The sequence below is a fragment of the Capsicum annuum genome, chromosome 2, assembly GCF_002878395.1.
Source record: "Capsicum annuum cultivar UCD-10X-F1 chromosome 2, UCD10Xv1.1, whole genome shotgun sequence".
Lineage (NCBI taxonomy): Eukaryota > Viridiplantae > Streptophyta > Magnoliopsida > Solanales > Solanaceae > Capsicum > Capsicum annuum.
In genome coordinates this window covers 151,837,899-151,854,500 of record NC_061112.1, presented here as the reverse complement: position 1 = coordinate 151,854,500, position 16,602 = coordinate 151,837,899, and the positions used below count along the sequence as shown (strand labels likewise).

Below are 16,602 nucleotides of genomic sequence, written 5' to 3'. Positions count from 1 at the left end.
GGAACACCAGATGGTTTTTATTATAAAAGGTTTAGAGAAAATAAAATGGCGTTTGGAGATATTGACCAACATAGGGGTGTGGCCAGAATGGATCCTGGGCAGGTGGGTTACAGAAGCCTTAGGAAAAAGATCAATCCAGGAGTTGTTTGCTAAACACCTATCCAATCTTTCAAGGATCAGGGAACCTTTATTCTTGTACCTTTTATTGGACCAAGTGTATTTGCTTCCTTTAAACCCTACGTCAATCAGATTACTGTGGTTAGTGCAGTTCCAGAAAAGAGTAGTTCTATTATGGTTGATGCAGCTGCCCCCAAACTTCCCAGATGATTATTTAAGGATTTCGTTAAAACCCCCACCAGACAGGTATTGTTAGGAGAGTCCATTATGACGTTAGCAAAGGTCATTAGCTGGTTCCATAGAGTCTTCCTCTCCTCAGGATAATTACTTACATAGATAGCGCTGAAGAACCAGGTAGAGAGAGGAGAACTAACCTGCACAGTAACATGAATACCTTGAGAGGAGATGTTGATATCATTGATGGTGATGTTGTGATCATTCCACATGATGGCAATGCCACCAGAGTTTCTAACTGCCGGGTATTAATTTTTCTTTGCAAAACTAAGCATGTCAGCAAGTTGGTTATGATCACCCATACGGGTTTCCAAAAGGGCTCGAATGAGAGGTTTGTGGAGATCAACCATGACTTTACAGTGCCTTTTGAATTCTGCACTGTTAGCTCCCCTAGTGTTCCATATTATACAATTCATCATAAAAGGTTGGGGGTGTAAGATCCTGCATTACCTCCTTGCTCTTTTCCTGGGCTGAGGTCCCCTCCTCCTGTCTCTTCCTCTTCCTCGAGAGGGGTGACATCTTTGTCTTGTAAAAGTTCTCAGTCCTGGGGGATGGGGGAACAACTTCCAGGTCGAGGGTTATCAGGTTCTATGGTATAACAATTATAGAAATTTCGCTTATGACATCTTCGAAGGTTAGATGAATCGGCCTTCCTAGAGTTTCCACGTCTGTTCTTGGGGCCTTCAGAAATGCCAGGATGCTCTTCATTTTTGTATTGTTCTCTCTTAAGGCTTCGAGTGTTATTTCTCTTTCTATGACTTCCTAAGGGGGGTTGAAGTCAACAAGAGATGAGGACTTAGTAGTCTCAAAAGTCTTTGACAAGACTGTCATGGCTTACTTTGCCCCTATTCCCAAAGGGGAGGTGTTGTGGACTTTTTCGGACTGTTGTTTGGGCCAGGGCCCAACTTTGTTGGTATTATTTGTAAAGTCCAATTCTAAGAAACCTAAGTTGTTCTCTCGTGAAGTCGTGGGCTCCCTATTGGGCTTATGATGAGTTGGGCCATTAAGCAAACCTAATCCACTGGTGGAGGCGTGGTTTTGGGCCGATGGATAGAGGGATCCAATAGTTTTGCCTTGGGGTAGGATTTCGGTGAAAATCGCCTTTTTTTTCCTGGCAGCTTTGTCAAAAGAGGAAGATGACTTACCTGAGCCCGATACGGATGGTTTCACGGGCCTGACGTCTTTGGCTGTGTGGTTCCTTCTTGATTTCCTGAAGGTTAACGTGGTCCATTGATCTTTTGTTTCTTTTGATTCTTCGTCAAGATATGTTTTGTCAATGGTTTGCTTCGGCGCGTCATTTTTCAGGTTAGGACAACTATTCCTGATGTGTCCCAACCTTCCACACAAGTTACAGAGAAAACCATCTCCCCTCATAGTGAAAAGGTTGTTGGTGGCTCCCAATGGTTATCGTGTTTTTAACTTGGGTATCCATCGGGACTTGCACGCGTATCTGGCACTACTCTCATTAAGATATTTCTTCCACTATTCTTAACTTCTACCACCATCTCTATACCTCTGAACACTCCCTCTCTTATCAAAACTTTCAAAAAAACCCTTCATACAAGGGGTCCCTACCTTCTGATTCCCATCCAAACCTTGATGCCATTCCTAGCTTGGAGGAAATTAAAAGAGCTATCTTTTCTTTCCATCCCACTAAGGCCCATAGACCTGATGGCTTGGACTTTCTCTTCTACCAGAAATACTGGGATATCCTTCAACCTTCCATTGTACAATTTTGTAGACAAACCTTCTCTTCCTTTGCTATAAATGTAAAGGTGAACTCTACCTATATTTGTCTGATCCCTAAATGCAAAAATGCCACTCAACTAAGGAACTTCAGACCCATTGGGCTTTGCAACACTCAGTACAAGATCATAACCAAGATTATTGCCAATAGAATTAAGATCCACTTAGGGGATATCATCAGTAATTCCCAAACTAGCTTTCTTTCCAAGAGAAGAGCTTCTGACAATGCCATAATTGTCCAAGAATACATCATTTACTTCGCCAGGATGGGGGGGTAAGAAAGCTAACATGATGCTAAAGTTGATCTTGAGTAAGCTTTTGATAGGATTGAGTGGTCCTTTATAAAGCAGGCTTTACACTTCTTTAACTTTCCGACCAATCTCATCAGGCTCATCATGTCTTGCATTTCCATCTCCTCCATTTCTATCCTCATAAATGGGGGCAAGACCACCTTTTTCAAACCTTCCAGGGGAATCAGACAGGGTGATCCCATCTCTCCTTATATTTTTATCTTAAGCATGGAACTCCTTTCTAGAAGGATTGATCATGAAGTTGACCTACTCAAATGAGATCCAATTTCAATCAGTATAAAGGGCCCCAGGATTTCCCACCAGTTCTTTGCTGATGATATAATCCTTATAGCCAGAGCGGATGAAAAAAACTGTAGGATTATCAATGATTTTCTCATAAGTTTTTCTTATCACTCTGGCCAAAGGGTTAACAACAAAAAATCCAAGGTGGATTTTTCCAATAACTGTTCCCACCAACAAAAAAACCAACTTCTTCACATTGAACCCAAGGATGACCTTGGGAAATACCTGGTTTTCCCATCTTTCACTCCAAGCCCAGGAATAGGGACTTCCATTTTATCTTAAACTCCCTAAACACCAAACTTGGAGGGTAGAAAACTAGGTTCCTCAACATGGCTGGTAGAACCATTCTAGCCAAAGCTTCTCTCAGCAGCATTCCCAACCATATCATGCAACACATCTCTATTCCTAAGCAAATTTTAAACCATATTGGTAGAATCCTGAGGAACTTCATTTGAGGGTCTACAAATGAGAAAAGCAAAATGCACATGATCTCCTGGAAAAATATGACTCTTCCTAAAGGGGAAGGGGGTCTTAGCATCCAAAAGCCTTCTTCAAGAATAATTCCCTTCTTATGAGCCTAGCCTGGCGAGTCTTGCACCAGTCTGATAGCCTTTGGGTCAAGGTTCTGAGAGGCAAACATAGCCAAGAGGGCATGGTATGTCATTCCAATACCTCTAAGACTTGGAACAATATCTGTCAAGGCTGGGCTAGATGCAAAGAAATCTCAACTTGGGCTATTAAGGATGGCTCCAGAGTCCTCTTCTGGTATGACAGGTGGATTCCCAACATCCAACTCCTTAGGAAACTTATCTATGGCCCCCTTAGCAACTCGGATGAAACTGTTCAGCTCAGCCAAGTCTGGCACCATGGCTCATGGAATTTTGACAACATCTCCATGGTCATTCCTCAGGACCTCATAAACCACATGAAAAACTTTTTTTTTCCTAGCAACAAAGTAGCTTTAGACACCCCAGTTTGGGCTACCAATGGTAAAGGAAACTTCTTCTCCGAAAGTGCATACCAGCACTTGATCACCCACAATACCAACAACTTGATTACTTCTCACACTTCCTTCAACTGGATCTGGCACCTCCCCACCCCCTAAGGATTAAAGTTTTCATGTGGCTTCTTCATCATGATAAACTTCCAACAGGGCTAAATCTTGCTAAGAAAGGCCTTGACATAAACCCCAATTGTAAGAATTGCAATGCCAACATTGAAGATTCCAATCACCTATTCTTCAAATGCCCCTTCACCAATGCAATTTGGGCGGAAACTTTCAATAAAGTTGCTTACTCTCTTACTTGTAGCCTCCCCACCTTCTCCAACACTAACTGGACAGATGCGTGGAGGACCCAAAGCATAAAACCTTCGACCATATGCTCCTTTGGCACGAAATCATTCCCAATTGCCTTTGGACAATCTGAAAAACCAGGAACCATAACTTCTTCCACCAAAACAATGTCATTCCTTCCTTCTCACAGGCCTACAATGAAGCGATTGAATACAATCTTTTTAGTAACAAACACCATCACAGAGTTTCCAAGACTACCATTTACATCAACTGGACCCCTCCACCGTTGAACCACTATAAACTTAAAGTAGACGGTTCTTGTTTAGGCAATCCAGGTAGAGGGGGTATTGGTGGGATTATTCGCAATCACAATGGTGAATGGAGGTTGGGCTTTAACCAAAGCTACCTCTATGCTACTGATAATCAAATGAAACTTCTTGCTTTCAAGGTAGGCTTAACTATTGCTATCCACCACTGCTTATTACCTATTGTAATCAACACTGACTCACTAGAAGTTTTGCAGATGCTAAAACATGGAAATGTTCAGTATGATGGTATTGTTAATCTATGCAGGTCAAAGCTGAGGGAAGCAGGGTCACCAATAGTCCAACACTGTTTTAGAGAATAAAATCAAGTGGCCGACAAACTAGCCAAACATGGAGCATCCTCCAACAGCTTCAAGAAAACAAATCTTTTGCAAGTTCCACCTGTGTATGCTCTACAGAAATTGAGAGCAGATATGCGAGGAACATTTTTTGAAAGATCCATCAAAAGAAATGCTCAAATACTAATTGAGCAAAACTGCCCTTTTGTTGTAATTAACCCAGGCTAGCTAGACTTGGATTTGTAACTCATACCTTTCGTTACGGCTATTTAAGTGCACCTAATTTACCAAAAACAATAAACCCAATTGTTTGTGGCGAATGCTTACTGGCTCCACTGTGGCCCCATATTCCCTAGTGGACGGTGTGTGTCGCTTGTTGCGGCAGCAAGTTAGAATAGAATAGAAATTTAAAATAAAAGAGAGAATTGGGAAATAGTAATTGAAAAATAAAGAGACTTTGGCGGCACCACTCCACACATTCCCTTCCCATTTTCCTGCAAAATCAAATATACTCTCTCCCTTTTTCTCTTCATAAGGTATGTAAACCCACGCTTTCCCAATTACTCTAACCGACTGTTAGGTTTTTATTCATTTGCAATTTCCCGTTGTTCTGTTTTTGGCTGTGTAGAGTGGGTAAAGTAGAAAGCGAAGAGTATGGGAGCTTTTTCAAATGAAGAACTCACTTTCTCTTCCAATTTCAATTTCACTTCTCCTCAAGATCTCAGATTCTCTAAGCAAATCCATGATAACGTACACGGCAACATCTATATTGATCCCGTATGTCCGCTACTTTACTTGCACTCTTTATATTTTGAGTTTTTTTTTTTGCTAAGAGCAATATGCAATGTGTGTGTATGTTGTAGTTTTCTGTGGTAAGTTATCGTGAAAAATTGATAACTGACACTGGAATAGATGAGATTCATAAATTTTTGTTATCCACGGGTTTTCTATGGGTAAGTCATTGGGGAAATTGTATTCGAATATTAGCCAACATTGACAACTGTCGACTGAGAGTTCAGAACTATTTTGAATTTCATAAGTTTTTGTTGTAGAAATAAAAAAGTTACTTAGAACGCGTATGACTAGATTTCGATTTTTTGATTAATGAAAGTTTGCTCATTGGTGACCATAATAATTAACAAGACCAAGATGGTTTCTTACTTCATTCATGATGCTTGTCGAGGTCAAAATTCATAAGTTTGTTTTTCTTGGATTGAGTGGAAAGATTTTCCGACATTAACCTTGGTTAACCTGTGAAGCATTCCTTCAGCCTTCAGGCTAAACCATGTATTTATCCAATAGATGAAGGAGAAGTTATTCACGAGTGTTTAATTTTTTTAGTGTGCGAGTCTTTACCAGGAAAAAGAGATACTAGGGGGCGATGGTTACCTCTTCTTATCGGATTCCATATCCACACTCTTATTTTTCACCATTCTTAACATGTTTTTAACTTCTTGTTGTGACATTTTTACAAAGTGCTAAAAGTTTAATCTTTTCTGAGCTTTGCAGCTCTACTTGAAGTTCATTGACACAGAACAATTTCAAAGGCAAGTTACCTTATCATGTACTTCTACTAGTAGTAGTAGTAGTATATCTCAGTTCATTGCATGCTGATTGTAAATATATGCACTTTGTCTGAGTATTTGTATTCATATTGGCTGTTATCTGCCTATGACCCGATGGTTATCTATTATTTTGTTTTTTCGTTGTTTGTCTTTTCAACACTTCCTCATGAGAGATTTAACTAGAATTATTAAACTGTTTTTTCTTTTGCTTTCCAGGCTTCGTGAACTTAAACAACTAGGTAAGTTACTTGTCCTTGTTCCTTATTTTCATACGTAGTCGCAAGCTGGTTTAAGCTAGAACATCAAATTTTAGCTTTGTGATTATATATGGAATTTGTTGTGTGATTTGAAGAAGTTTGCCATCTATCATCTACATGTCCACTGAAATTCTTGGCATCCCAAATATTAGTTCTTTCATATTGCAAATTATTACTATTAAAATGTGGGATGCCATAAAAGACACAAGTAGCCTGTATAATATTTTAGTCTAAATGTAAGTGATTTTTGGTTAGCGAAACCTATAATAAATTTGATAACTATCCCTGCCACTTAAATGTGCTCTGAAACTATCTGCAACTTTCAGCTTCACTTGTTGAATAGCCTTGACACTCGATGCCCCTGAAGAATGTATCTATTGCACACTTGCTAAATGTAAATAGTCTGTTTCAAATTTAGTGGTATCTGATTTGTGTTTGCATTTCAGGCTGTCGTGGGATCCCCGTAAGGTCTTATGAAAATTGCAAGATCTCTTGTTTCTTGGTGTCTTATGAAGACATATGCTATGTAGGTTATCGAAATTCTGGATGTTCATGTAACCAATGACTTAAGAACTCATAATTAGCTTTTAAAGCCTGCATGCATATCTCCAATACAAACCTCTTGCAGAAACGGAGGCAAGCCCAAGGCCTATAATCCTAGATGCAAGTTACAAAAAGATTATATCCTATTACTTAATTGGTAATTTCATCTTCTATTAAAATAAGATTAGTATTATCTGTTTGAGAAGTTTAAATTCATTCATCTTCCACTCAATATCTGATGCAGTCACTGGCTCTTACTGAGTTACTTTTATGCTCAATGTTGATGGAAACCTTGTAACTTTAAGAGTTAGCAGCCTGGTAGTGGCTTGAATTTGTTACTGATATGACCTCTTGGTTGCACTTTAAGGTGTGGCACACATGGTCTATCCAGGAGCAGTGCATTCTAGATTTGAGCATTCCCTTGGAGTCTATTGGCTTGCCAACGAAGCTGTCCATAAGCTTAAAACCCATCAAGTATGAATTTGTACTCGATTTATTATGGTTTCTCAACTTGATACTACCTGAGGGTTGTCATTTAATCCTAGTGTTCCTTTTTATAGGGAATGGAGCTTGGAATTGATCACTTTGATATACAAACAGTGAAACTTGCTGGTAAGTGATATGGAATGCCTTGTGCATGGATTGCTCTTGCCTAATGCAGAACAAATGATGCTTCCCTTCCATTATGGTTGAATTTCTTAGGTCTTCTACATGATATTGGACATGGACCTTTTAGTCACTTGTTTGAACGTGAATTTCTTCCTCAAGTTTGCACTGGATTGGACTGGTAATTCTTTTATGTGGAATGAGTTCTGTTATTTAAATACCCCCCAAAGATATATGTCACATACTTATGCTGTTCGACTTTTCTTGGTTAATAAGAATTGAAGTTTTTACATTTCTAATTCTCTGCAACATGCTCGATCTTAGCTGAAGATTCTTACTTTTAGTAGGGCTTGAAGTAATCAAATGAGAAAGAAATAGATTTTACTTTTTTAGAGCAGGAATGCTTTCATATTTTGCCTTCTTGGATGAAATCTTAAGGCTCAACCCCGAACTAGTTGGACAATTTTACCCCTTAATCACAGGAAATAAAGTTATGCTTATAGCAAGCGTTATGTGGTGGAAATCTTAAATTTATAACTTATCATGGTGGAGGACCTTGATATATGCTGATTTTTTGTATCGGTTTCCAACTCTTCATGTCTGCTCTTCCCTGTAGCTTGATGTGCAGATATTGAGAAAATCTTTATAGTTAACTGTCTTAATATTTTTGCTGTTCAAGTCTCTTTGAAGCTTCTTGCACTCTTAATGAGGGGATGTCATTATTATGGCATAATGCATATTAATGACCTTGTCTTACGTTGTATATCAGGTCTCATGAACAAATGTCTGTGGATATGATTGATCACATTGTTGATGAGCATCATATTGATATCGGTTCAGGAACCATTAAAAAGGTCAAGGTAAGATGAAATATTTTGATTTATGCTACCTTTAGGTTCATCGCAACTATGCCCAAATCCAATCTTTGTTGGCTTAGAAAATTGTGTTTATCAAGTTCAAACTTATGGATAAGAAATAGTGCTAGACTCTTGATCTCTTTCACATGTTTATGCTCCACCACTTATAAGGTGCATCTGACATCATATGAGATGAGAATGTTCATTTGCTTATAATATATATAGTATTTGTGCAAACTCGTAGTGTCTCCAAAAGCAATTTGAATCAAGGTGCTACTCAAGTATGGTACAAGTTTGGAACTTTGGATGATTTCAGCTATTTGCTGAAAGAGAATTTGTATTTTTGGAACTAAAACCTGCAGGAATAGCTTTTTTCATTAAGTCTCTTGAGCTACTAGTAAAGAAAAAGCTTTTGCTTATTTGCATGCTCTTATTCACAATGCTTTTCAGTGGTAGCTGATGTCAGATGTTAGTAAATGAATTCTACGACCAAGTTATAACTATGTTGGTTGAGATAATGAAGTTATTCACCATTCATACGTGATATTGTTTTTCATGCAGTTAAAAGCCGATTGATTTGTACATGCCACAAGTGATCATAAAACTTCTTTAAATTGTAAGCAGGAAACGTGTTAACCATGACTTTTTGGTATCTATATTTGACAGGAAATGATTCTTGCTAGTTCCAAGCTTGCGTTGACAAAAGTAAGTCTTTTGCTTTCCAGAACACAACAGTTACCAGGAGGAAAAAAAATATGATTCTTGCAATTTGACTGTCTTCATTTGACATGCATTTCACTTCAATCTGGAACTTTTAACTTTTTATGCTCATCTTTTCACATCATATTCCAATTTTGAAACTTGTTCACTGTTTCAATTTGATTGATTGATATGTAGAGTTCAAGGGAGAAGCAGTTCTTATATGATATTGTGGCAAATGGTCGAAATGGAATCGATGTAGACAAGTTGGTTTTCTCAACCATAGATTATTCTCACCTTTTCTTTTTCTGACCTTTTTTTTTCCAGTTTTCACTGAATGAGGCTTTCATTGGTTTGCAGGTTTGATTACATCGTCCGAGATACCCGAGCGTGTGCTCTAGGATGCAATTTTCAGTTCCATAGGTCTTTCTTTCATCTTCTTGGTTATTGTTACGCGGCATCTTTTCCCAAATGTCTGAGAAAGAAAAAACAATTCTTTACTATGAAACTGGCTTCATATTCTGTAGGTTAATGGAGACAATGAGAGTCCTGGGAGACGAGATATGCTATCGAGCCAAAGATTGTTAGTACTTCAGTCTTACCAGGATTTTTATTTATTTTGTTTGACTTGTGGTCTTATTATTTGTGTGGATGAATCCTCAGATTTAACCATTCACAAGTTATTTGCCACACGAGCTGATCTACACAGAACTGTTTATACCCATGCTAAAGTGAAGGTACATAACTAATTTTGACGAAATTGTGCACTGATTCTCTGACCAGCTTATCTGAATTGTGGAAGCCATCATTTTGTATGTCATTTATAAGTGTATGTGGAGGCTTTCAACTTGTTATCCCATCATTGTATAGGCAATTGAGCTTATGGTTGTAGATGCACTAGTGAAAGCAAATGATTATCTACACATAGCTTCCCATATAGAGCATCCTTCTCAATACTGGAAGGTAGGCATGACCTTTTTATTAGCTTAAATCTACTTAATTCACGGAACCATGAAATTAATTTGTCTGTGTATGTGGAAGTAGATAGACGACACCATTTTAAAAACCATTGAGACTGCTCCAGATCCAGAATTGAAGGAATCTAGGGATTTGATCCTCCGCGTTCGAAGAAGAGATTTGTACCAGGTACAGAGATTATCTAATGGGTGTTGATTAAGCTGGTTATATGACTGTTATGGAACGTTTGAAGTTTCTAGTCAATTCTTGCTTCTGCACATTGCAGTTCTGTAATGAGTATGTTGTCCCAAGAGACAAAATAGAGTATTTCAAGGATGTCACGGCACAGGATATTGTCTGCTCGCAGGTAGCTAACATATAGTGGTCTCTGTTTTTGTGTCTTTTAGTAGTTCTATGGTAATGGTCATTAATCTTACAGAAAAGTAGCAGCGAGAGACTTAGTGAAGAGGATGTTGCTGTGAGCAATGTCATGATAGATCTGACTCAGGGGAGGCATAATCCACTTGAAAGGTTTGTCAAAATAGGTTACCCCATATAGTTCTTGCACGGGATTTCTCTATCCCCCTCCTTCACTTTTATTAATATTCTGAACCTTTCAATTTGTTTTGTTTGTTTTTCTTTGTATGCTGGTTGGATGTGTTGCCTCTGTCAGTATCCATTTTTTCAAGGTATATACTATGGCTTGTATAAGTTTGAACATCAAAACCTATTCAATTACATTTCTCGTCTGTCTTTCATCTTTCTTGCCTCACTCTTGATGATTTGATTGGAATTCAGGATTATGAAAGTGACGAGAAGTTCTCTATACCTGAAGATCGCATCAGCCACTTGCTGCCATCATCATATCAAGATATGATTGTGAGAGTGTACTCCAAAAAGCCCCACCTGGTCTGTCCAGATAAAGACTTGGCATTTATTTTTTGTATTCCTCCTCTCCATTAAGTCTGATCTCAGTTTCTTTGTATCCTACTCAAATTTTCAGGTGGAACCTATTTCTGACGCATTTGAAAATTTCCAGTTAAAGACTTATGGAATAAAAGCACAGGTTCATGCAACACCAGAGAAGAAAAAACGCCGTATATGATATTTACCCCGGTCATCACTACGAAATATATTCTACAGTAGATATATTTGATTGTAGTATATCTCAAGCAACTACATATTTCTGCCAATTTGTACAGAAGTCTAATTGACACTCTCAATAGTTATATAAGAGTTTTTGTAGAAAGTTGCTACCCTTTACTCGATTTGATAATATCCTTGCAGTACTCTCAATAATTTTATGTATCGAAACGTTACTCGAAAAATAGATTCTTGACTTCTGTATATTGCAGAGGCGCATTCTTCCATAATACCTTCTCTTCCTACTCAGTGGTTAGTGAATATATGTTAAAGAGGATTTGATGTGCCTAAAGTTTGTTTATTTGCTTAGTTTTTGAATGAAAGAACAACACTTCTCTTCGTGATAAGTACTACTTTTGAAATTTTCGTGGTAAGCTAGTTTTTAAGATTTAGCAAGATAAATAGTATGTAGTACTTTTTTAATATTTACATAAATAAAAGTTTCTTTTACATATATAGCAGTTTTAAGAATCAGAAGAGGTAATTATAATCCTAATTTGAATGCTATAACAAATTATTAGTTTACCATAAATTAGGATACTCTTTTCCTAAAAGAAAATACCATAAAAAGATAACCAATCTCTCTCTCTCCATATGATCAAAATATTCTAACCAGGTAATTTAGTTCTACCAAATATTTTATCTCTACTACAATCAGTCTTAATAATATTTATTTTAATATCACTCATTATTTTCTTGTAAAACCTACTATTAGTACTATCATTGCATATACATTTTTATTTGTTACTAGCTTCATCATTATCATCTAATCCATGTTCACCAGCCACATCCTTAATGATAATTAGTGGTCTTATCATCTTGTTGAATTCGTGTACTACCTATCTTCTAAATGCTCTGCTAAATCATCCACTCTTCAAGTTTCCAGCTGATGCACCCGCGTACGCGACTGAGCGGACCAGACCAAGTGTCGCCACATCTTGGTCGCGATCGCAAACATCGGTTTTTACCCAACTTTTTACCAAATTGCAAGTTTTTGTATCTCCCATTCTGCCTCAAGTTTAAGTATTGCACATTCTTCATCCATATTGCAAATGCTTTGCTCTTGACAGAGTGGAAGGTGAATTTGCAACATATTTGTACTTGTGTATGACTAGATTGTGCAATCTTCATGAAAGCTGAGCACTAGCCAAATTCTGATGCTCGAGTGGTATTTAACCCAATGTAGAGATCTATGATCAGCTAGTATCTATAATATTAGTAATTGTCTAAGTTCTAAATAGGATATTCAACCTTGAAAATGGAATTGACAGTCCAACTGAATAGTTATAAACGACGAAAGAGATCTAAGATTAGTTTTCTCGAAAGTTGAATTAAATAGGACGTCTTGTCTTTTAAGGCAGTTGTGGAAGAAATATGAGTGAAATCTAGCTCAAGTAACATAGTGAAGTCAAACCTTTAACTTAAAAACAAAAAAATAAAAGAAATAATTCAAATTTGTAACATATTGATAAGAGGTTACAAATGAAATTTTCATTCTTCCTTACTCATAAAATAAAATTTAAGAATACCACGAGTGATGATGTTTCAGTATTCACAAATTATTGCAGTGAATTGAGTGGAAGGTAAATGGTATACCTTTTTGGCTTAATATGAGGATTCAGATTATTTTACTCCAATCTTGAGATGAAATTTAAAGCAAGAAACTGAAATAGCTGAATATAATATGATGAAGATAAGAATATGCTCTTCAGAGAGTTTTGTGAACAACCCAATGCAGGTCTTAATTCCTACGATTCGTCACTCAAACGACATCGTCTAACCAGCAATCTTGTAGCTTGGATTCACAAGATTATCGAGGCCAGACACAACTTGTACTGATTCTATCACATCTCCCACCTTCAGATCTGCCAAAAAGTCCTCATTTTCTGTCACATAACCGAACACAGCATATCGACCATCCAATATATTGGCGTTGCTAGGAGTCAGCTCACTTTCTTTCAACAGCCAAAACACCTGGCTTGAGGCAGAGTTGTTCTCAAATTCCTGTAAGCACCCATAATCAAATTAGTCTAGGAAAATATAAAGGTCATCAAATAAAGTTAGATGAAATAAGCAGGTGCAACATCAAAAGTCAAGATATCGCACTTCTCTAGCCATGGCCATTGTTCCAAAAGCATTGAAAGGGAGTCTTGTTTGAGCCTTGTATAGACCAAGTTCCTGTAGGAATTGTGCCAGATCCTCATTAATTACAGAAGGAACATAACGAGCAAAGAGAAGAATATCATGGCATAAGGCAAACATGATTGGGGGAATATGAAACCTTTATCAAGTGTCACCAGAGGCATTTTGGCTAGTTTTACTATAATGGAGGGTGCGGGTGCTCTTATTTAAGGCTGCCGTGGTGTTTTCAACTAGGAAAAGTTTAGTGCTGAGTGTATATATATCCATTTCTTTCCACGGAGTCCTACTCTATGGATGATGGATGGGAAGAGTGAGATTTGTAGGCAACGGCTCAAATAGTGATGTAAGTGACCTATTTCCCGACGATAACAGGTCTATGGTAATTTCTAAGACCATCACAAGAAACTGGTTAAATTCCATATGACAATAGCCTGTCTGACAACGTCCACTCTTTACTGTTTATAGATTCTACGGAACAATTGGAAAGAAAATAAGTGATCAGGGGTTGGACATTGAGAGGTTAAATTTAGAAGCAAAATGACAACTTCATGGACTTACTTCTAAGGTTTCTCCATAGAATGGTGCTTTTTCACCAACCACCATAATCTCTAGAGGTATTGTCCGGGTTTTCTCAGTACTGGGGTCAATAAAACCTTCGGCCGGACCTTCAGGATCTCCTGTTTGGACCACAAACCCATCCGCTGCAGAACATCCACAATAATGAGTTTCAAGTAGATATGCATGTCGAAAAATTCCTTGTTTGTTGTATGGACAGCTTTATTTGTCCATTGGTTCCATATAAGAACAGAGCAACATCATAAGCTTACCTCTTTGAATTTCCATGCCGTCATAGAAATGCCTCTCCACCAGGTCTATAAAATTTCCAGCAGTAACTGGAGCGTTATAGCCATCTAGAACAATACGAAATACGCATTCCTCCAGGTTGGGATTGTCTTTAACTTTGACCCTCATATCCACAGTTGCTCTTCCCTTCAGTAAAGGCATATTTTGATATTCTTCAGGTACTTCATATGGGAATCCATCCACCATATCCTCTTCAACACTGCAGAAATCGAATGCCCCACGAAGATCTCAGCTGCAGTCAATGAGAAGGGTTCTAAATGAGAAAGGCATAATTTTGGAAATTCACCATTTTTAAAAGCTTTCCTGACTCCTCACTTTCTATTCGTAGAACTGGTCCATAGCCAACAAAAATTCTTATTCTGGTAATAAAACTAGTAGGATAAGTAGCCTGCTAAGTTACCAGTTTCAAAAATACCCAAAAAAAAGTAGCCTGCTTAAACATGCATCCCTCCATGACACTTCTGATCTTCCATGGCACAAATTCTACTAAAGCAATTGCTTTGAAAATTTCTGAAGAAAAACTTATTTTGGACAAAGGTTTTGACACCTTTCTTTTAGAATGTTCCACTAAGTATAGAAGAATATACAACACTTCTATGGATATTGACTTTGCCTAAACTAGGCTACCCAATACATATTTGGGGCAGAAGAATAGACACTTCTGGCTAAGTTTGTTCATGATTGGCTTCCTTTTCACTCTGAAGTGAAGTTAAATTTAGCACGTGAAGCAATAATCAAGCATCATACTGATGCATCATCAACCAGAAAATTAATGCCCGACACCTTATCCCTCTTTACAACCCGCAGGGTGCATGAAAATGATAATCAAAAGAGCAAGGCAAACTAAGCTAGCAATACTTTTTCATAAGGAGACTAAGCCAGCTATACTTACCCTCCAACATAGTTAAGCAATTCCTTCTGTTTAGGTGCAACAGCATCTCGATTCCTGTCTTCAACAATTTGTTGAAGCTCACCTAACCCAACTTCTAGTTTGTTTAGCAATTCAATTGCGTGATCAGCCTTTGACTTTGCTACTCCTGAAACAATCAAGGTTTTCCCTTCCTTGAGAGCTCGTGATGCTTGTCTTGTATTCTGCACAGTTAAAATACGAACCACCATTATGGATCTAGCAAACCTCATAATGATTTAAGTGGGAGTAACTAAGGAAAGGGCATCTTACTCTTTCAACAGAATCAAGTGCCTTAAGACCAGCAATCTTGAGACTATCAGTAATATCTTCGAGGGGTTTCTGGACTTCTCTTATTGCCTTGCTGTCTATAGGCAATGCATACCTCAACAATGCCCCTGGATCCTTAATTGGTGGCCCTGAGATCAATACAGAAACATCTGGCAATGCTGGGGTGCTCGCTTGAGCAGGACCCAACCATTGCGATCCAGGTAGTCCACTTATCAAACTAACTGACAATGCAACTGCAGCTGCACATTTCTTCAATGACAAGAACCAATCTTTCTGCAGGTTCAGGAAAAATCTACATATATAAGTTTCTAGTCCCACGAGTACATGTACAATTAAGGCGGTGAATTCGGCTCAAACTATATGCAAATACTTAATTTGTTTATACTAAGTATCAACATTGCAGAGCTTCACCGCGGACTTACAATTCTAATTTTACTTGCTGCCAAGTCCCCTTAAATTCATAATTATCACTCTCACACTTCTCATTTTGATATTAAACCAACTTACAAGTCATTCCCACTTTTTCATTTTGAAGAAATGAACATCCATTAAAAAACAACGCACTCATTCTGTTTCAATTTGTTTTCTTAATTTCCTTTTTAGTCTATTCAACAAATATAACTCTTTCCATTTTAGACAATTCTTTAATTCTAAGTTTTAAGACGTACAATTCAATACATTAAAGAAATATTTAGTTTAAGACCACAATGATTCAAAAGTATTCTTTATCTTTTTGAATTTCGTGTCAGATCATAGCCAAACAAACAAATTGAAACGAAGGGAGTAATAGATCTTGCCTCTTTCTCTTGGAATTCAGGAGGAGCCGAACGTTGTGAAGAACATAAAGGAGCAGAATGACGAATCGATCCTTTACTAAGAGCAGGTGCAAAATTGGTGTAATTGAGTTTAGGCTTTATGGATTTGGTAGAAGTTGTTAATGGGGAAGAAAAATAGTGGCAGGAAACAGAAGCTGCCATTGATGAAATTTACAAATAATTTACAAAGTTAACCAAAACTAGAAGACAGAAAATAAAATTGACAAAGTGTAAGTGATAATAATGGAGAAATTGATATGGAATATTTGGTGTAATGGACAGGAGGAAAGTGGAAAGGGATAAGGATAAAATTGGGAAATATTATAGACCAAAGTCAACCTCATGCTCCTGATAAGGTAATATACAGT

At 37.7% G+C, this 16,602-nt stretch overlaps 2 protein-coding genes across 4 annotated transcripts; one reads left to right on the top strand and one right to left on the bottom strand.

Moving 5' to 3' along the window:
• The first annotated feature begins 4,940 nt into the window (after positions 1-4,940).
• LOC107860634 (deoxynucleoside triphosphate triphosphohydrolase SAMHD1 homolog) lies at positions 4,941-11,442 on the top strand. Of its 3 annotated transcripts, XM_016706055.2 has the most exons (20): positions 4,941-5,124; positions 5,217-5,365; positions 6,098-6,135; positions 6,370-6,392; positions 7,321-7,427; positions 7,514-7,565; positions 7,656-7,740; positions 8,329-8,419; positions 9,083-9,121; positions 9,314-9,381; positions 9,476-9,538; positions 9,643-9,698; positions 9,779-9,852; positions 9,986-10,078; positions 10,160-10,261; positions 10,359-10,439; positions 10,512-10,603; positions 10,746-10,761; positions 10,871-10,981; positions 11,076-11,442. In XM_016706055.2, exons 2-20 carry the CDS (start codon positions 5,243-5,245, stop codon positions 11,175-11,177), a joined length of 1,416 nt encoding a protein of 471 aa, XP_016561541.2. In that variant the 5' UTR covers positions 4,941-5,124; positions 5,217-5,242; the 3' UTR covers positions 11,178-11,442. The 3 variants fall into 3 exon arrangements, with proteins under 3 accessions (XP_016561541.2, XP_016561542.2, XP_016561543.2); XM_016706057.2 differs by lacking the exons at positions 4,941-5,124; positions 5,217-5,365; positions 6,098-6,135; positions 6,370-6,392 and adding exons at positions 6,921-6,936; positions 7,039-7,110; XM_016706056.2 differs by lacking the exons at positions 4,941-5,124; positions 5,217-5,365; positions 6,098-6,135; positions 6,370-6,392 and adding an exon at positions 6,857-6,936.
• Positions 11,443-12,686: 1,244 nt separating this feature from the next.
• Positions 12,687-16,543, bottom strand: LOC107860633 (peptidyl-prolyl cis-trans isomerase CYP38, chloroplastic; the record flags this gene model as incomplete). Its single annotated transcript, XM_016706054.2, is given in 7 exon segments — positions 12,687-13,219; positions 13,322-13,393; positions 13,916-14,058; positions 14,185-14,420; positions 15,114-15,313; positions 15,402-15,692; positions 16,217-16,543. Coding segments are annotated over 7 exon segments (1,350 nt in total). The 3' UTR covers positions 12,687-12,991.
• Positions 16,544-16,602: the final 59 nt, after the last annotated feature.